The sequence below is a fragment of the Prosopis cineraria genome, unplaced genomic scaffold, assembly GCF_029017545.1.
Source record: "Prosopis cineraria cultivar Desert tree isolate PC_DT_omini unplaced genomic scaffold, ASM2901754v1 PC3, whole genome shotgun sequence".
In the NCBI taxonomy this organism is placed as follows: Eukaryota; Viridiplantae; Streptophyta; class Magnoliopsida; order Fabales; family Fabaceae; genus Prosopis; species Prosopis cineraria.
The window spans coordinates 36,718,537-36,731,239 of NW_026555334.1; the positions used below are offsets into that span (position 1 = coordinate 36,718,537).

General features: G+C 32.4%; 1 protein-coding gene across 2 annotated transcripts; it reads left to right on the top strand.

Annotated features, from left to right (window-relative positions):
* Positions 1-336: 336 nt before the first annotated feature.
* LOC129306669 (uncharacterized) lies at positions 337-1,526 on the top strand. 2 transcript variants are annotated; one of them, XM_054947372.1, is made up of 2 exons: positions 337-1,092; positions 1,188-1,347. In XM_054947372.1, exons 1-2 carry the CDS (start codon positions 511-513, stop codon positions 1,209-1,211), a joined length of 606 nt encoding a protein of 201 aa, XP_054803347.1. In that variant the 5' UTR covers positions 337-510; the 3' UTR covers positions 1,212-1,347. The 2 variants fall into 2 exon arrangements, with proteins under 2 accessions (XP_054803347.1, XP_054803346.1); XM_054947371.1 differs by having other exon boundaries at positions 342-1,092; positions 1,204-1,526.
* The last annotated feature ends 11,177 nt before the right edge of the window (positions 1,527-12,703 follow it).

A 12,703-nucleotide genomic window follows, 5' to 3' on the forward strand; every position in this document is an offset into this window, starting at 1 on the left:
TTTTTTTAAAAAAATAAGAAAATATGAATAAAAATTTAAAAAATATATGCATTAATTTTTTGACATTTTAAATTATTTTCATGTAATATTTATATTTAAAAGTGGTAAACTAGGAAGTTGAAAATAAAATTTTTAAAATAAAAAAATTTTTGTTTTTATAACTATTGACTTTATAAAAGGTTTGTATGATTTTTTAAAATAAAAAAAAAAATTTTTAATTAAAATAAAATAAAAGAAAATAAATATATTTATTCTAAATTTTATATTTGTTTATTTACAATAGACCGAGGTGTTTGATGAATGATGATGATAAGAACTGAGTTCCTATTTATGTTTGGGATACGCAAAGTCGAAGGATCATGATTCCAAGAGCTTTAAGGTGCTCACTCTCCAATGGTGGCGTCTTCTTGAATCACCACGTGTAGCTCCCACCTTAAAGTCTCCATCTTTTGTTCAATAATCCACCCCCCTTCTGATCATCGCTCTTTCTTCCCCAAATTCCTTCGCCACATGGATCTCCACGACTGGGAATTCCTCTCTGATGATCCCTGCTTTGATCTCAATCACAATCTCCCCAAGAGAATTATTCCTCAGGACAAGCCAAATTCCGATTCCAAGAATTCCCTCGATTCCGATTACATTCTATGCCCTTCACCAAGTGTTCGGAAGATCACACCACCTGACCAGGTCGTTCCTGTTCCGATTCCTCTGGAACCTAAGATTGAGAACGCCATCGACGTTCAGACAGTGAAAGGAATCAGCAAGAACCCCGATGAAGTGAAAGCCGAGCAACAAGCAGCTTCACTCGCGCAGGTTTCCTTCGAAACGAAGGAAAATGAATTCGTCGACAATACAATGAACCCAATTAACAGCGATGAGTTGAAGTTTGGGAGAGAAATGGGTGATAGTGACAAGGAGGAAGATAAGAACGGTGGATTTAACTTGTGGAAATGGAGCCTCACAGGGATAGGAGCTATCTGTACTTTCGGTGTCACTGCTGCTTCAATCTGTGTTCTGTTCCTCGGAACCCAACAAAAGAACAGACACCATCAAAACCAACAGAATGTCTTCAACTTCTACACTGATGACAAGGTCACCGCTTTCTCAGGACATACTGTCTGTAAATTTTATCTGTAATTGGGTGTAGGATTGTAATCATAATTCAGTGTTGGGTATTTAACTGACAGTGGCTGTTAATGGCAGAGGATTAAGCGAGCGATGGAGCATGCGACCGATTGGAACGAGGCGATTTCTGCGTCAGTAAGAAGTGGTCCTATTGCTAGAGCTCACATTACCTATGGTACTTACCCTGATGGCCTCTTGAGCATGGATTAAGTGCCTTCATCAAACGTAGTACACCCAAGATGATGCTTTTCTTTTCGACATGGTTTTGCTGCTTTTGTCTGTAAAATAAAATTCTATGGGATTCGCTTGTTACCTAGTTAAAATTATGTACTGGTTTAGCTTTTCATCTCTGTGGTCTTGTTAATTAAGTCACGGCTTGCCAGCTCTTGGCTGTTTGATCTTGCGTGTGAACCAGAGTTTTAATTTTCTGTTTGTTTAGGAGGTTCTCAAAGGATCCACGGAAAGTACAAATTTTATCAAACAATTGATTGATGAGTTCTAGTAACGACCTTTCGTGCTGGAGAGAGAGTTAGATAAAAGCAAGCTGATTGTTTCTTCTCTCCTGTTGTGTTTTCCTGTGTCAGATTGAGCTAGTTCTTATAGGCATTTGATGAGAGTTAATGTCAAGAAGGCTTCTTCTTCCTTCGGCTTACGTCTCTCCGGTAAAAGGGACTGGATAGATCGATTAGCCTCTAGGAATCTAATATACTAAACAAGTTCTTTTTAACTAAACTAAGATATGTGTTAATGACATGAAGTCACCGAAACTGAAAATGACTGATTGAACAACAGAACTATCCAAACCAGATAAGATTTATTGAGTGATGACCCACTTGATAGAAAATGATTCCCCAGCAGGCTTGAATGAGAAGGGATTGAATGACTCTCCCAATTCTGTTCATTGTCCAAAAGTCCAAATCTTGAATTGATGAAAAACAAAATAAAGGAAAATAGAAAAGGTGATGCGATGGTGATTATCGGAATTAATTGAGCTTTGAAATAATCTGTGGGTGCAAGTGACCGCCTCAACTGTTTGAGCCATTGGGTTGATTTGCCTTGTGGGGTACGCACTTGAGGGGGCTTGATTGAGAATATTGCTTTAACAGCAAGCGGTCTTTCGGTTGGGTTCAGATTCTTGTTGATATTCTCTGAATATATTTCATCCCTAAACTAATCATTATTGAGATTATTAATGACGATAAAAAGCTCAAGTCTTTTTATTATATGTTTTAATTTAATCGAATAACCTAAAGTTGGTAGAATTCGAAGGAGAACGCCACTGGGTGAAATTTAAATTTCAAACTCATTATAGAATATGGTAACTACTCTTTAATCATATATTTAAAAAAAAAATACATGGAAGTTAGTTAATTTGGCGGATGCCTGCGAAAAGGACGTCTTTGATAATTTTTCATAGCCTTCTAGAAGCAGTCCAAATCAATTGCTAATTTTTTTTAATCGAGATGGAATTGGGTTTGAACGTAGGGAAAATCAGATTTTAGAGTTCAAACAAATTATTTGACTGTTGGCAAAAATAAAGGCAAACAAAATTTTTTAATGTAGTTTGAAGGTAGACCGTTTGGGAGATTAATACTAACCACTATTAAATTAATAGTGACTACAACGTAGATGACCATCAAATCACTGTCCGTGGTATCTTTTAGACATTGGGTTAAGGAATAAGCTTTGGTTCATAGTCAAAAGATGAGTTGAAACGAAAACGGCAGGAATTGAAGTTAAAAAAGTTTGGCATGGAAACTGAAATGCATTCATAAGTAAAAATACAAAGAAAACAAACTACAAATTACAAAGAGAGTCATTCATCATCATCATCAAAAATGCAAAAAAACTTTTAACAAACTGAGCTTTCCCAGCTAGGCAATTGGCAGTATTGACAACATCTCTATGAACAAAATTAATTGTTACAGACCAATTCCTATTGATTACCACCGCAGGTGGCTGTTCTATCAGCATAAACAAACCCATCAACATCCATCCTAACAAAACCCTTCTTCGAAAGGTGCCAACTAGTAATTTTGTTTTGGGGTGTCTTGTGCAAGTTTACTTTACTAAGCAGGCTAAATTAGTCATGGCCTTCAAAATGCATTTGTTTGCACCAACCTTCAAAATGGGTTCCTTATCTCCAAACATATTTGTACATCTGGTGGTCCACAGTTCCCAAGATAAGTAAGCGAAGGTAGTTGGCCAAGTACCATTTTTGAAGATTCACAGTTAGGTTCATTTTTAGAAATCCATCTGATCTATTTGAGACATTGCTGCTACATGAAGTTGCTCCAATATTCCGGTTTGATGATTTGTCTCCAAGCATCACATGCAAATTTACAATCACAAACAATATGCATAGTTCTTTCCTCCTTGTTGCAACCAAACGGACATAAACTTGAAATCACTATTCTCTTAGTTTTGTAGTGTGCACTCTATTTCTCCTGAAAAGCCAAAGGAAATTTTTCATCTTTTCTAAAAGGTTCTATCTCTAGATTTTAGTCTAGAGATTATCTCTATTAATGCCTATACCTGGAAAAAGAAAATTATATGTGGATTTAATGTAAAAAGATCCATCAGTAGATGGCTTCTATACAAAATTTTCACTCTCTCTCAAGACAATGGGTAAGCCAGTGCTAGTGATTTTACCAATAATGGAGAAGTAGAGCCAATTCGCCATTTTATTTATGTCTCATGCACCACTAGGTGTAATGAAATCTTCAATAGTACCTTCAATATCCACAGGAGGGATTCTGTTTCTGACAAACTTAATTAGTGGATCATTTTCATACCAAAATTTTGAGTGTTTATTTGGATGACAACTTTTGTCAAGCCCTTTTTTGAATTTATCCCAAACCTTGACGATGCTTTTCCATGTTTTAGAAGAATTTTTCCTTTTCACAATTAATGGCACTTCATTGTCTCCACACTTGTATTTAGATCTTAAAATTTTCACCCATAAAGCCTCATATTTGTAACTAAATTCCAACATAACTTGAAGATAGAAGCTTGATTTTGTGTTTGTAAACATTGAATCCCAATCCACCAAACTCTTTTCGTGCATTTAACAGTATCCCACAAGACAAGATGAATATTCTTTTCACAATCATGACTACCCAATAGAAAAGAGTTACTTTCCTTCTCAATTTCCTACAATATTTTTTTGAGAAGGAGCATTGTTTGCGTATGATAGTTTAGAATTATCATAAGGGTAGACTTTATAAGTATTGATCTACCCGCAAATGCTAACAATTTACCTTTCCACCCTGAGATCTTTGTTTTAACCTTGCCTAGAATTAGTTTGAAATTAGAGTAGCTTGCCCTATTGTGAAGTAGGTTACTCAAAGGTGCCTTCTAAGGCCTCCAATAAGGCTAGCTTCCAATAGTCTGCTTAGTGACAAAGCTCTAGATAAATGCACAGAATTGAAGATATACATCTCAATTTTGCTCTTAAGACGAATCCCACTAAATAACCACTAGTTTTATATCAGAGGTATCAGGAGAATATAAGATTGGCATTGTATAACATCCCGAAAATTAAACTTCTGACAATTAAGTAATTAAGCATAAATAAGTGGTAATTATATGATATGTAGTCAGAGGGGACTAATGAGTGTTTTTGATGTGATTTCAACCATAAATTTAGGTTTAAAGTGAAATAAGGTCACTTGGGCCTTAAAAAAGTGAAAAGCTAAAGGAAGAAGGCCTCTGTACCATATGCCGTGGAGTGTGCATGGTGCACTGCAGCGCACAGAGCTAGAACATAGAAATAATCTCCTCTATATCTCATGTCGCAGCGCATGGTACACGTTCTACAAAAATAAGACATGAATCAAGGTTAGAAAATAGAGGGCAAGAAAATAAGAACAAAGAAAACAAAGAGAGCTCTGGTAGAGCACAATCTTAGAAAGGATTTGAGAGAGTTTGAAACTTCCAACCACTTGAGGTATGTTCCCCAAGCCCTACTCTCTATTTCTCTTCCGTTTTCTTAAAGATTTGAGTAGGTTTGAATGAGGAAAGTGATTTTAGGACCATTTGAGTTATAGGTCCAAACTCATTAACTTGAATAGAGTTAATGGAAATTGTTTGAGGTATATAAACCTAAGATTTATGAGTTTACAAGTTTAATAGTTGGGAGGACATTAATGCCTGAAAATTTTGAATAAATGAGGGAGTTGGAGTTTATTGGAAACCATTAATGATGATTTGAGAGTTTAATAAAGTCATTGAGAGCTATAGAGAGTTAATAAACCTAATGGGTAGGCTTAAAGGTGAGAAATAAGGATATTAGATATTTTAGAAGTAGAAAATAAGAGTTGAAAGTGTGTATTTGACAATGTTAATGAATCTAAACTTGATTAATTGTAGATTAATCGTTTAAGCACCATTTTGGCTTCAAAAAGCAAACTTGGAAGCCTATATTGAGAAATAAATCTTTGAACTCTTAAAGTTTAAGGTAATTAAGAGAACTCTATTTTGGATAGTTATATGTTAATAGAGTTTTAATGTAAAAATGTGCATATTTGCATGTATGGTTGAATTGTAAATGTGGAAGCATGCTTTAAACCTTGATGATTGAATAAATTGTGAATATGCATAATTGTGTTTTGTCTTAAAATGAGGAGTTGAATTCAAAGTGACTTTCAAAACTATGAATATATGCATATATTGGAATGAAAAATGTGATGATATGTGATGTGATGATGATGATAATGATGATATAATTATATAAGTATGTTGTTGCTTACCGCAAGTGCACAAATCATAGTAAGTAATATAAGATGAGTAAAGTATCATTTTCTTGAGAATTTATTTCAAAATTATGATTAAGTAAAAGACTAAGTGAGTTTAACTAAGTTGAGCCAAACATAATTAGGAAAAAGTTGATTTTGTAAACTAAACTAATACTAAAAAATAAAGAAAAGTAATTATTCACAAACTTCAAACATAAATTGAGACCTAGGATTATTTATTATCCTTACATTTTATAACATTAAAATTACCTCCTCTCTAAATGCTTTTAATGAAAATAAGTACTAACTTAGAGTTCTAAAAATACTTGGACAAACTCTCTCAAATCATGAACAAGTGTCTAGTTAAATTAATTGCTCAATCTCTTGTTACAATTAATAAAACTCAATTTTAAAAACCAACCCTATTGTGGCTATGCAAGGCTAGCATGGATATCTCTATTTTACTAACAAAACCATCCATTCAACATGTAAATATTAAGTTCTTGCACTATTTTACGTAAATTCTACACTCAACCTAGCCCTTTCAAGCATCAATTAAATGAACCCAACATTTAAATGGTGGCCAATCACTTAGAAGTATTAAAGAAAGAATAAAATAAACACACATATATCATTAATCACAACAAGAGAGGAGGAACATAATGTTAATCCATATAAGGGCTACAATAATCCTAGAACAAAGAGTTTAGCTACTCATAATTATCCATAAGCTATAAATATACAAAATAATTGGACCCATTTCAAAATACAAGATAGAAAAGGAAAGAGGAATAGGAAAACTAAAGAAAAGGAGTTCCATATGTCTTCAAAACTTCATTTCCTTACTTCAAGCGCTTCTAATGCATAAACTCTAGCAAACTTAAGCTTCAAATGGGTCTAAAAGTCTGAAAAATGACTTTTGGATTGAGCTCTCTAAATATACGTATCTTACCCAATTAATTTCAAACTTAATAAAATGCAGCGTTTTCTGACAGTGGCAAAAGTTGTAAATAAAAGTCACGACTCTGGGATGACTTTGACAACTTTACACTGTTATTATAGCTAACAAAAATTATTCATTTTGTGCTTGATTTCTTCATCCAAAAGCCCTTTAAAAGCATTCACGAAGCTCTGAAAATGCTCTTAATCAAGTTTTCAACCAAAATAACATAAAATTAGGCCAAAAAAATATCAAATCAAAGCCAAGAGTACAAACCAAAGCAAAATGCATATTTTTTCTAATTTGGGTAATAAAAACATATACAATTGAGCCAAAATGAATTAAAATCTAAGAAAAATGTGATAAAATAATATGAAATTCTATAAATTAACATATGTGATTCTGACATGCAAGATTAAATGAGAAATTGAATTGATTACAAAATAGAGAATGAAAGTAGATATTGTTGCGTAGATAATATTGATGCTCACCTAGGTAGCATAATATCTTGAGCCTAATATGTTAATTTTGAATAAATGAAACTACGAGATTAGTGAGCATTGTACAATGCATGAACATTTGGTGGGAATTCACCTAGGTAGAGGAGTATCTAAAATTCATATGGTATATATGGATGTCTTTCGATATGAAGGCATACCCTTGTTTCGCTGTTTGTCTAGGGAGTGTCTCATAATTTGTTGAGGGATTAGAATCTAGTTATCTTTACTTTTTTATCAAAGAGATTAGCTAAGGATATACGACACCTCAGAGATTCGAGATTGGGGGGAAGTTATAGTCTAAGAGTGAGCGCTATGATCTTTAGCTCGGTCACACTTCACAATTAGTGAGCTTGGATAGTCTAGTCACACAGATGAAACCCTGTTTGATATTATAGCCTATAGTTTCAGTCGAAGAAAATAAAAAAGTTATGAGGATGATTTGATCATGCATGTGTTTATCCAATGTGTAATATGGTTGTTAAGTTTATGGCAAGTCTTAATAAAGATTGTGCCATGGTAGTGGCAAAGTATATTGAAATGATGAGTTGAGTTATTGTTGCTTATCTGTGTGTCTTATGGCCATGTACCCTATAATTGACATGATGAATATGATTATATATATCGAATTGTGAAAAGATAACTTATATCATATGTAATCGATATCTTTAAATAATCAACTCATATTTGTAAGTGTTATTTCAATTGGTATATAACTGCATAGGGCATGTGTACCTTGGTTACTGAATGACTAAAGTTACCCCTCTCTTTCAATATTTTTTAGGCTCTAGCTTTAGTGTAGAGAAGAAAAAGACTCTGAAGGCTTAGGAATTCATGAAATTCCTACTATAAAGCCTCCTCATTCCATTTATTTTGTGTAATGTATTGGATATTGCTAATTAGGATACATTTTTACAAACACTTGCATTATATTATTGTTAATGAAATGTATTTTAGGCCTTGGATTGTTGGTTGCAAGTTGTTCAAGTGTTTAATAGAACTAAAATACTAGTGTAAGTATAAGATTATTGATTTGGTTTTAACTATAAATGTTAAATAGTTTATGCAATGATAAAACATCCTTATTCTGTTTTTGGTATTAAGGAGTAGAAGAGTGAAATTTTGATGTGATAGAATTAAGTGCATGTGGTGTGTTGAACAAGGAGTCCTAAGTCTTATGAGTCTGTTCTGGGTGTTAAGAATAACTTTCAACACAAGTTTGGGATTTTTGACACCCTTTTATTTGTGAAAGTTGTGAAAAGTTGTCAAAATATATTTGGATGTTTAACATTATTGTGTGACACAATTTGAAAGTAAAACTTATGTCATTTATGAGTTTGTGAAAAAAAAAACTTTTCATAAACACTTAAATCATCTCATTCAGATGTGGAAGGGAGAAATGAAGCACCTGGAAGTTGCTGAGTTTGCTGTCAAAAGCACGCAAGCAAGTGTGTGGCATAGAGGAGAATAAATGTGATGCATGTACACAAAGCCGCGATGCACTACTTTGTTTTTAAATTTTTGATATTTTTCAACTGTTTTTGAGTCATTTCACTCTTAATATATCCCATACTTTTAAAACATTATTGTGTTCTGTTTAAAAGTTTAATAGATGATTATGACTTATTCTAACCATGAAAGCTTGAAATCTCATTTTATAAATTATAAAACTTGGTAATCTTATTTGGGTTATTCACTTGATTACCTTAGATTTAAATATTAATTGTGTTTAGTAAGGAAAATATTTCATACTAATTATGCATATTATTATATGGCTACATGATTGTTGTTTTTGTGATTTTGCACATTTTATAAAAGGGCACATAGTTATTAGTGTTGTGACTCTTGTATTCTAAATAATTTAATGTCACATGATTGTTAATTTTGTAACTATATAAATTTGGTAGTTTAATATGTGAATATATTTCATTTGAATATGCTATTTACATCACTAAGATTGATTAATATGCATTTATATAGGCTAGACAAACCTTACTTAATGAGTGGCTGCATTCACCCCTTTCTCTTCAATATTACAAGAACTAGCTCATTAAGACAAAATCGAGAGAAATAGTTAGAGGCTTAGGGTATCTATCTTAGATTTGTAGGCTTCGTTTATTTAAGAGTTTATGTGTATAATTTATCTTGATAATGCCAACTAGGAGATTGCATGTTTTTGCTTACTTGCATTATTTGATTCTTGATCTAAGTAGTGTATTTTGGACCCTAAATTGTATGTGAATTAAATATGAAATCTAAATAGGGTCAAAATACTTGTAACAGTAAGGCGTGAATATATTTGTGAATGATAATGATTTAGATGTGAGATTACATGATTGAGATTCTCCCTGTCATTTTTTAAATTAAGGGGTTGAGAGTTAAAAATATATTGTACATGTTATTAGAGTATTGTGATGTATTGTACAGATCTTGTTAAGTCTATTGAGTATGATCTAAGCATGGTTGTCAGCTTACGACGCTTGGTTGTGATTTTAGATACCCTAATTATGTTTTGAAAGCATAAATGAGTAAGTTTACATTTTGGTATCTAACTTTTGATTGAAAAATGATTTGAATATAAAAGTAGTGCCATTAGTTAGAGCTTAGACAAAACTTTCTACAAAAACCAAAATCACCTCAATCAAATATCAGACAGAGAAATGAGATGTGATGGAAGTCAGGCTAGAAAATCTGCGATGACAATATATGTTGTCATAGGTTTTGCATGTTATGCTGCCACATAAAATTTTTTGCCATGGAATATTACACCATAATCTCTATTTTTGCCATGGAATATACATGTTTTGTTCTGATTTTACTTTATGAAATAATTTTTTTAGCATGTTAAGTTTTGAAAACTTGGGATTCTGTTTATGTAAATTTTATAAATTTGGTAATTTACTTGAGTTAGTTTCATAATTATCTCGATTTTAGAGTTAATTGTGAATTAGTGAGAGAGGCCTTACATTTCCCATATAAAGTCTTCATTGTAACAATGCATTAGTAGAATAGGGACTCTAATCCAAAGAGCAATCTTCTTAATTTGATTCATGAAAGGGCTAAAAATTGGTCTTCATCCTTGCACTACAAGACAATGCCCATATACCACCCATGGCCTATCATTGAGAACTTTTTGGTACAATTAAACATCATTTGTTCTAAATGTGAAGTATTTGTTCCCAAAATCAATCAATTCAAAGTTATACATACCCTATATCTGAGCCAACTTGTCACATAACTTATCTAGCCACATCTTCTTACCCATTAAGATGATGATTAGCTTATCCTTCCAAGGTTTGCATAGTTCTTTCAGGTGTTCATCTAGTAAATTAACAATGAGAAGTGAATATGCTATTTTAGTCCTCAAACCATTTTAGTGCATTCTGGGTTTCCTCCTTCAAAATCCTTTTCAACACTTTTCTCTTCTTTTCCAATTAGCTTAACCTTATAGGAAATTTGTTTAGGACAGTTGTCATCCCCTTTCTACTTAACTTTAGTGCTGTTATCTTTATCCTCCATTAAAACATCATTCTCAATTACTTCCCCTTACATAACCACATCACCATCGAGTTTTCTAATGCTACAATCCAAGACATCTTCCTCTTCTATCAAACGAGCACTACTTTTACCATCTCCTAAAGGATTGAAGGAATTTGAACCACTAGCCCTATCAAACCCTCTCTCACTAATTTTCTTACACATCTCACTTTTGTATTTCAATTTGTAAGTAAGCTCTTTTGTTTTTTTTAGGGTTTTTGGCAAGGGCACTGTTGGTATGGTGAGCATAGCCCATGCCATAGAGCCATTGTCGCACTGGGATCGTGATCTCCCTAAAAAGAAAAATTAATAAATATAGAAGTCATCACCAAAATTTCAAAGGGTAATTTTGAAAACCTTTTAAAAAAAATAAAATAGTTTATAATAACTAGAATAAGTTTTAAGAGTCGGTTGTGCTTGGGGAAGGTGTTAAGCACTTCACATTACTCGTCCATGAGAACGATTACTCTAAGTCGACTAAACAAAATTAATAAGGCCTTAAATGAAATTTAATTACCCTTAATCAATAAAACAAAAAAAAGAATAGTTAAATTTTAAAAAAATTATTTATTTATAAGTTGGACTTAACATAAGATAAAACCCTAAAGTTTACTTATCCTTTAAATGAATTAAAGCTCACGTAATTCAAGGATAAAAATACCTGTCACCTTGTTGGTGACTTTTACAAGAAAGATATATTTTTTATTTTTTTTAAAACTATTTCTTGATTGAGTTGGTGTCTTTTAATTTATAAAAGTGACTTATTCTACTATTTGACAAAACACTTTAGAAGAAAAATTTTTAGCATGAAGTTTCTACTAAAAATCTCACACAAAAATTAATTATTTTATGACTGTGAAAATTTTAAAATCTCACACGGCATAAAAATTATTTTTTAATATATTTATTTATTTATCCTTTAAAACATGGATATAAGATCATTATATGCAAACTAAGCATTTTGATTGATATGCCTATGGTAGCCCATTGCTGCACACGACATACCAATTAATCATATATCTGTGAAGACTCTAAAAATCTCACACGATATAAGTTAATGTGAAAAATTAAAAGAAAAAAGAGCAAACTAAATAAATTAAATAACTAAATAAAATGTGAGTTAAGGAAAAGATCAAATCCATCAAGCCATGTAATCACACTACATTAAAAAAGATGAATGGAGCAAGAAAAAGGAGCCAAACCAAATGGTGCATCAATCATCCATTAGTTATCATCCCTCGAAATGGAATCTGTTGCAATGTACAGATGGCTATTGCCACTTGTACCTTTGCATAATACACACTTGAAATAAAATGCGAGAAAATTAAAAATAAAAAAGAGGTATGATTTGTTGGAAGAGGGGTTTCTTTACTTTTCTTCCCTCCATTTCTTCCATGCTCACTATTCATTAATTTTATTATTTAAGAAAATTGTTTAATAAAATAATTTGAATGGTAAAAATGAAGAAAATGTAGGGAAATGGTTGGGGAAAAAAATAAAGAGAGTCCTCTTCCATGATTGTTGACATAAGGAGGTTGAATCCTTGAAAACAATCACATCTGAACACGCCAATTGTGATTATCAAGACAAAGCAAACATGTGTAGAATAGGATAGCGTAAAATGAGATAAAAACTTGGCCACAAAATGTCAATTCGGTTTCCTGAGCATAATAACAAGGAATGCTCTGCCAACAATCTATAGAGATAAGAAAAAATTAATGAAAGGAAGAGAAGATGTGTCTGGAAATTGGATATGCACATGCATCCTTGTCATTAGGGTGTTCATTGGCATAAGAAACACGCTAGACACATAATGTGCAAAATAAAATTAAAGGCATAACAAATTCCTTTCAATATTCCTTGCTTGT

Bases quoted from the DNA above. Each gene is read 5' to 3' on its own strand.
- LOC129306669 (XM_054947371.1), top strand. From the start codon at position 511: ATGGATCTCCACGACTGGGAATTCCTCTCTGATGATCCCTGCTTTGAT. The intron at 1,093-1,203 runs GTCACCGCTTTC...TGTTAATGGCAG, and splicing joins ACTTCTACACTGATGACAAG to AGGATTAAGCGAGCGATGGA.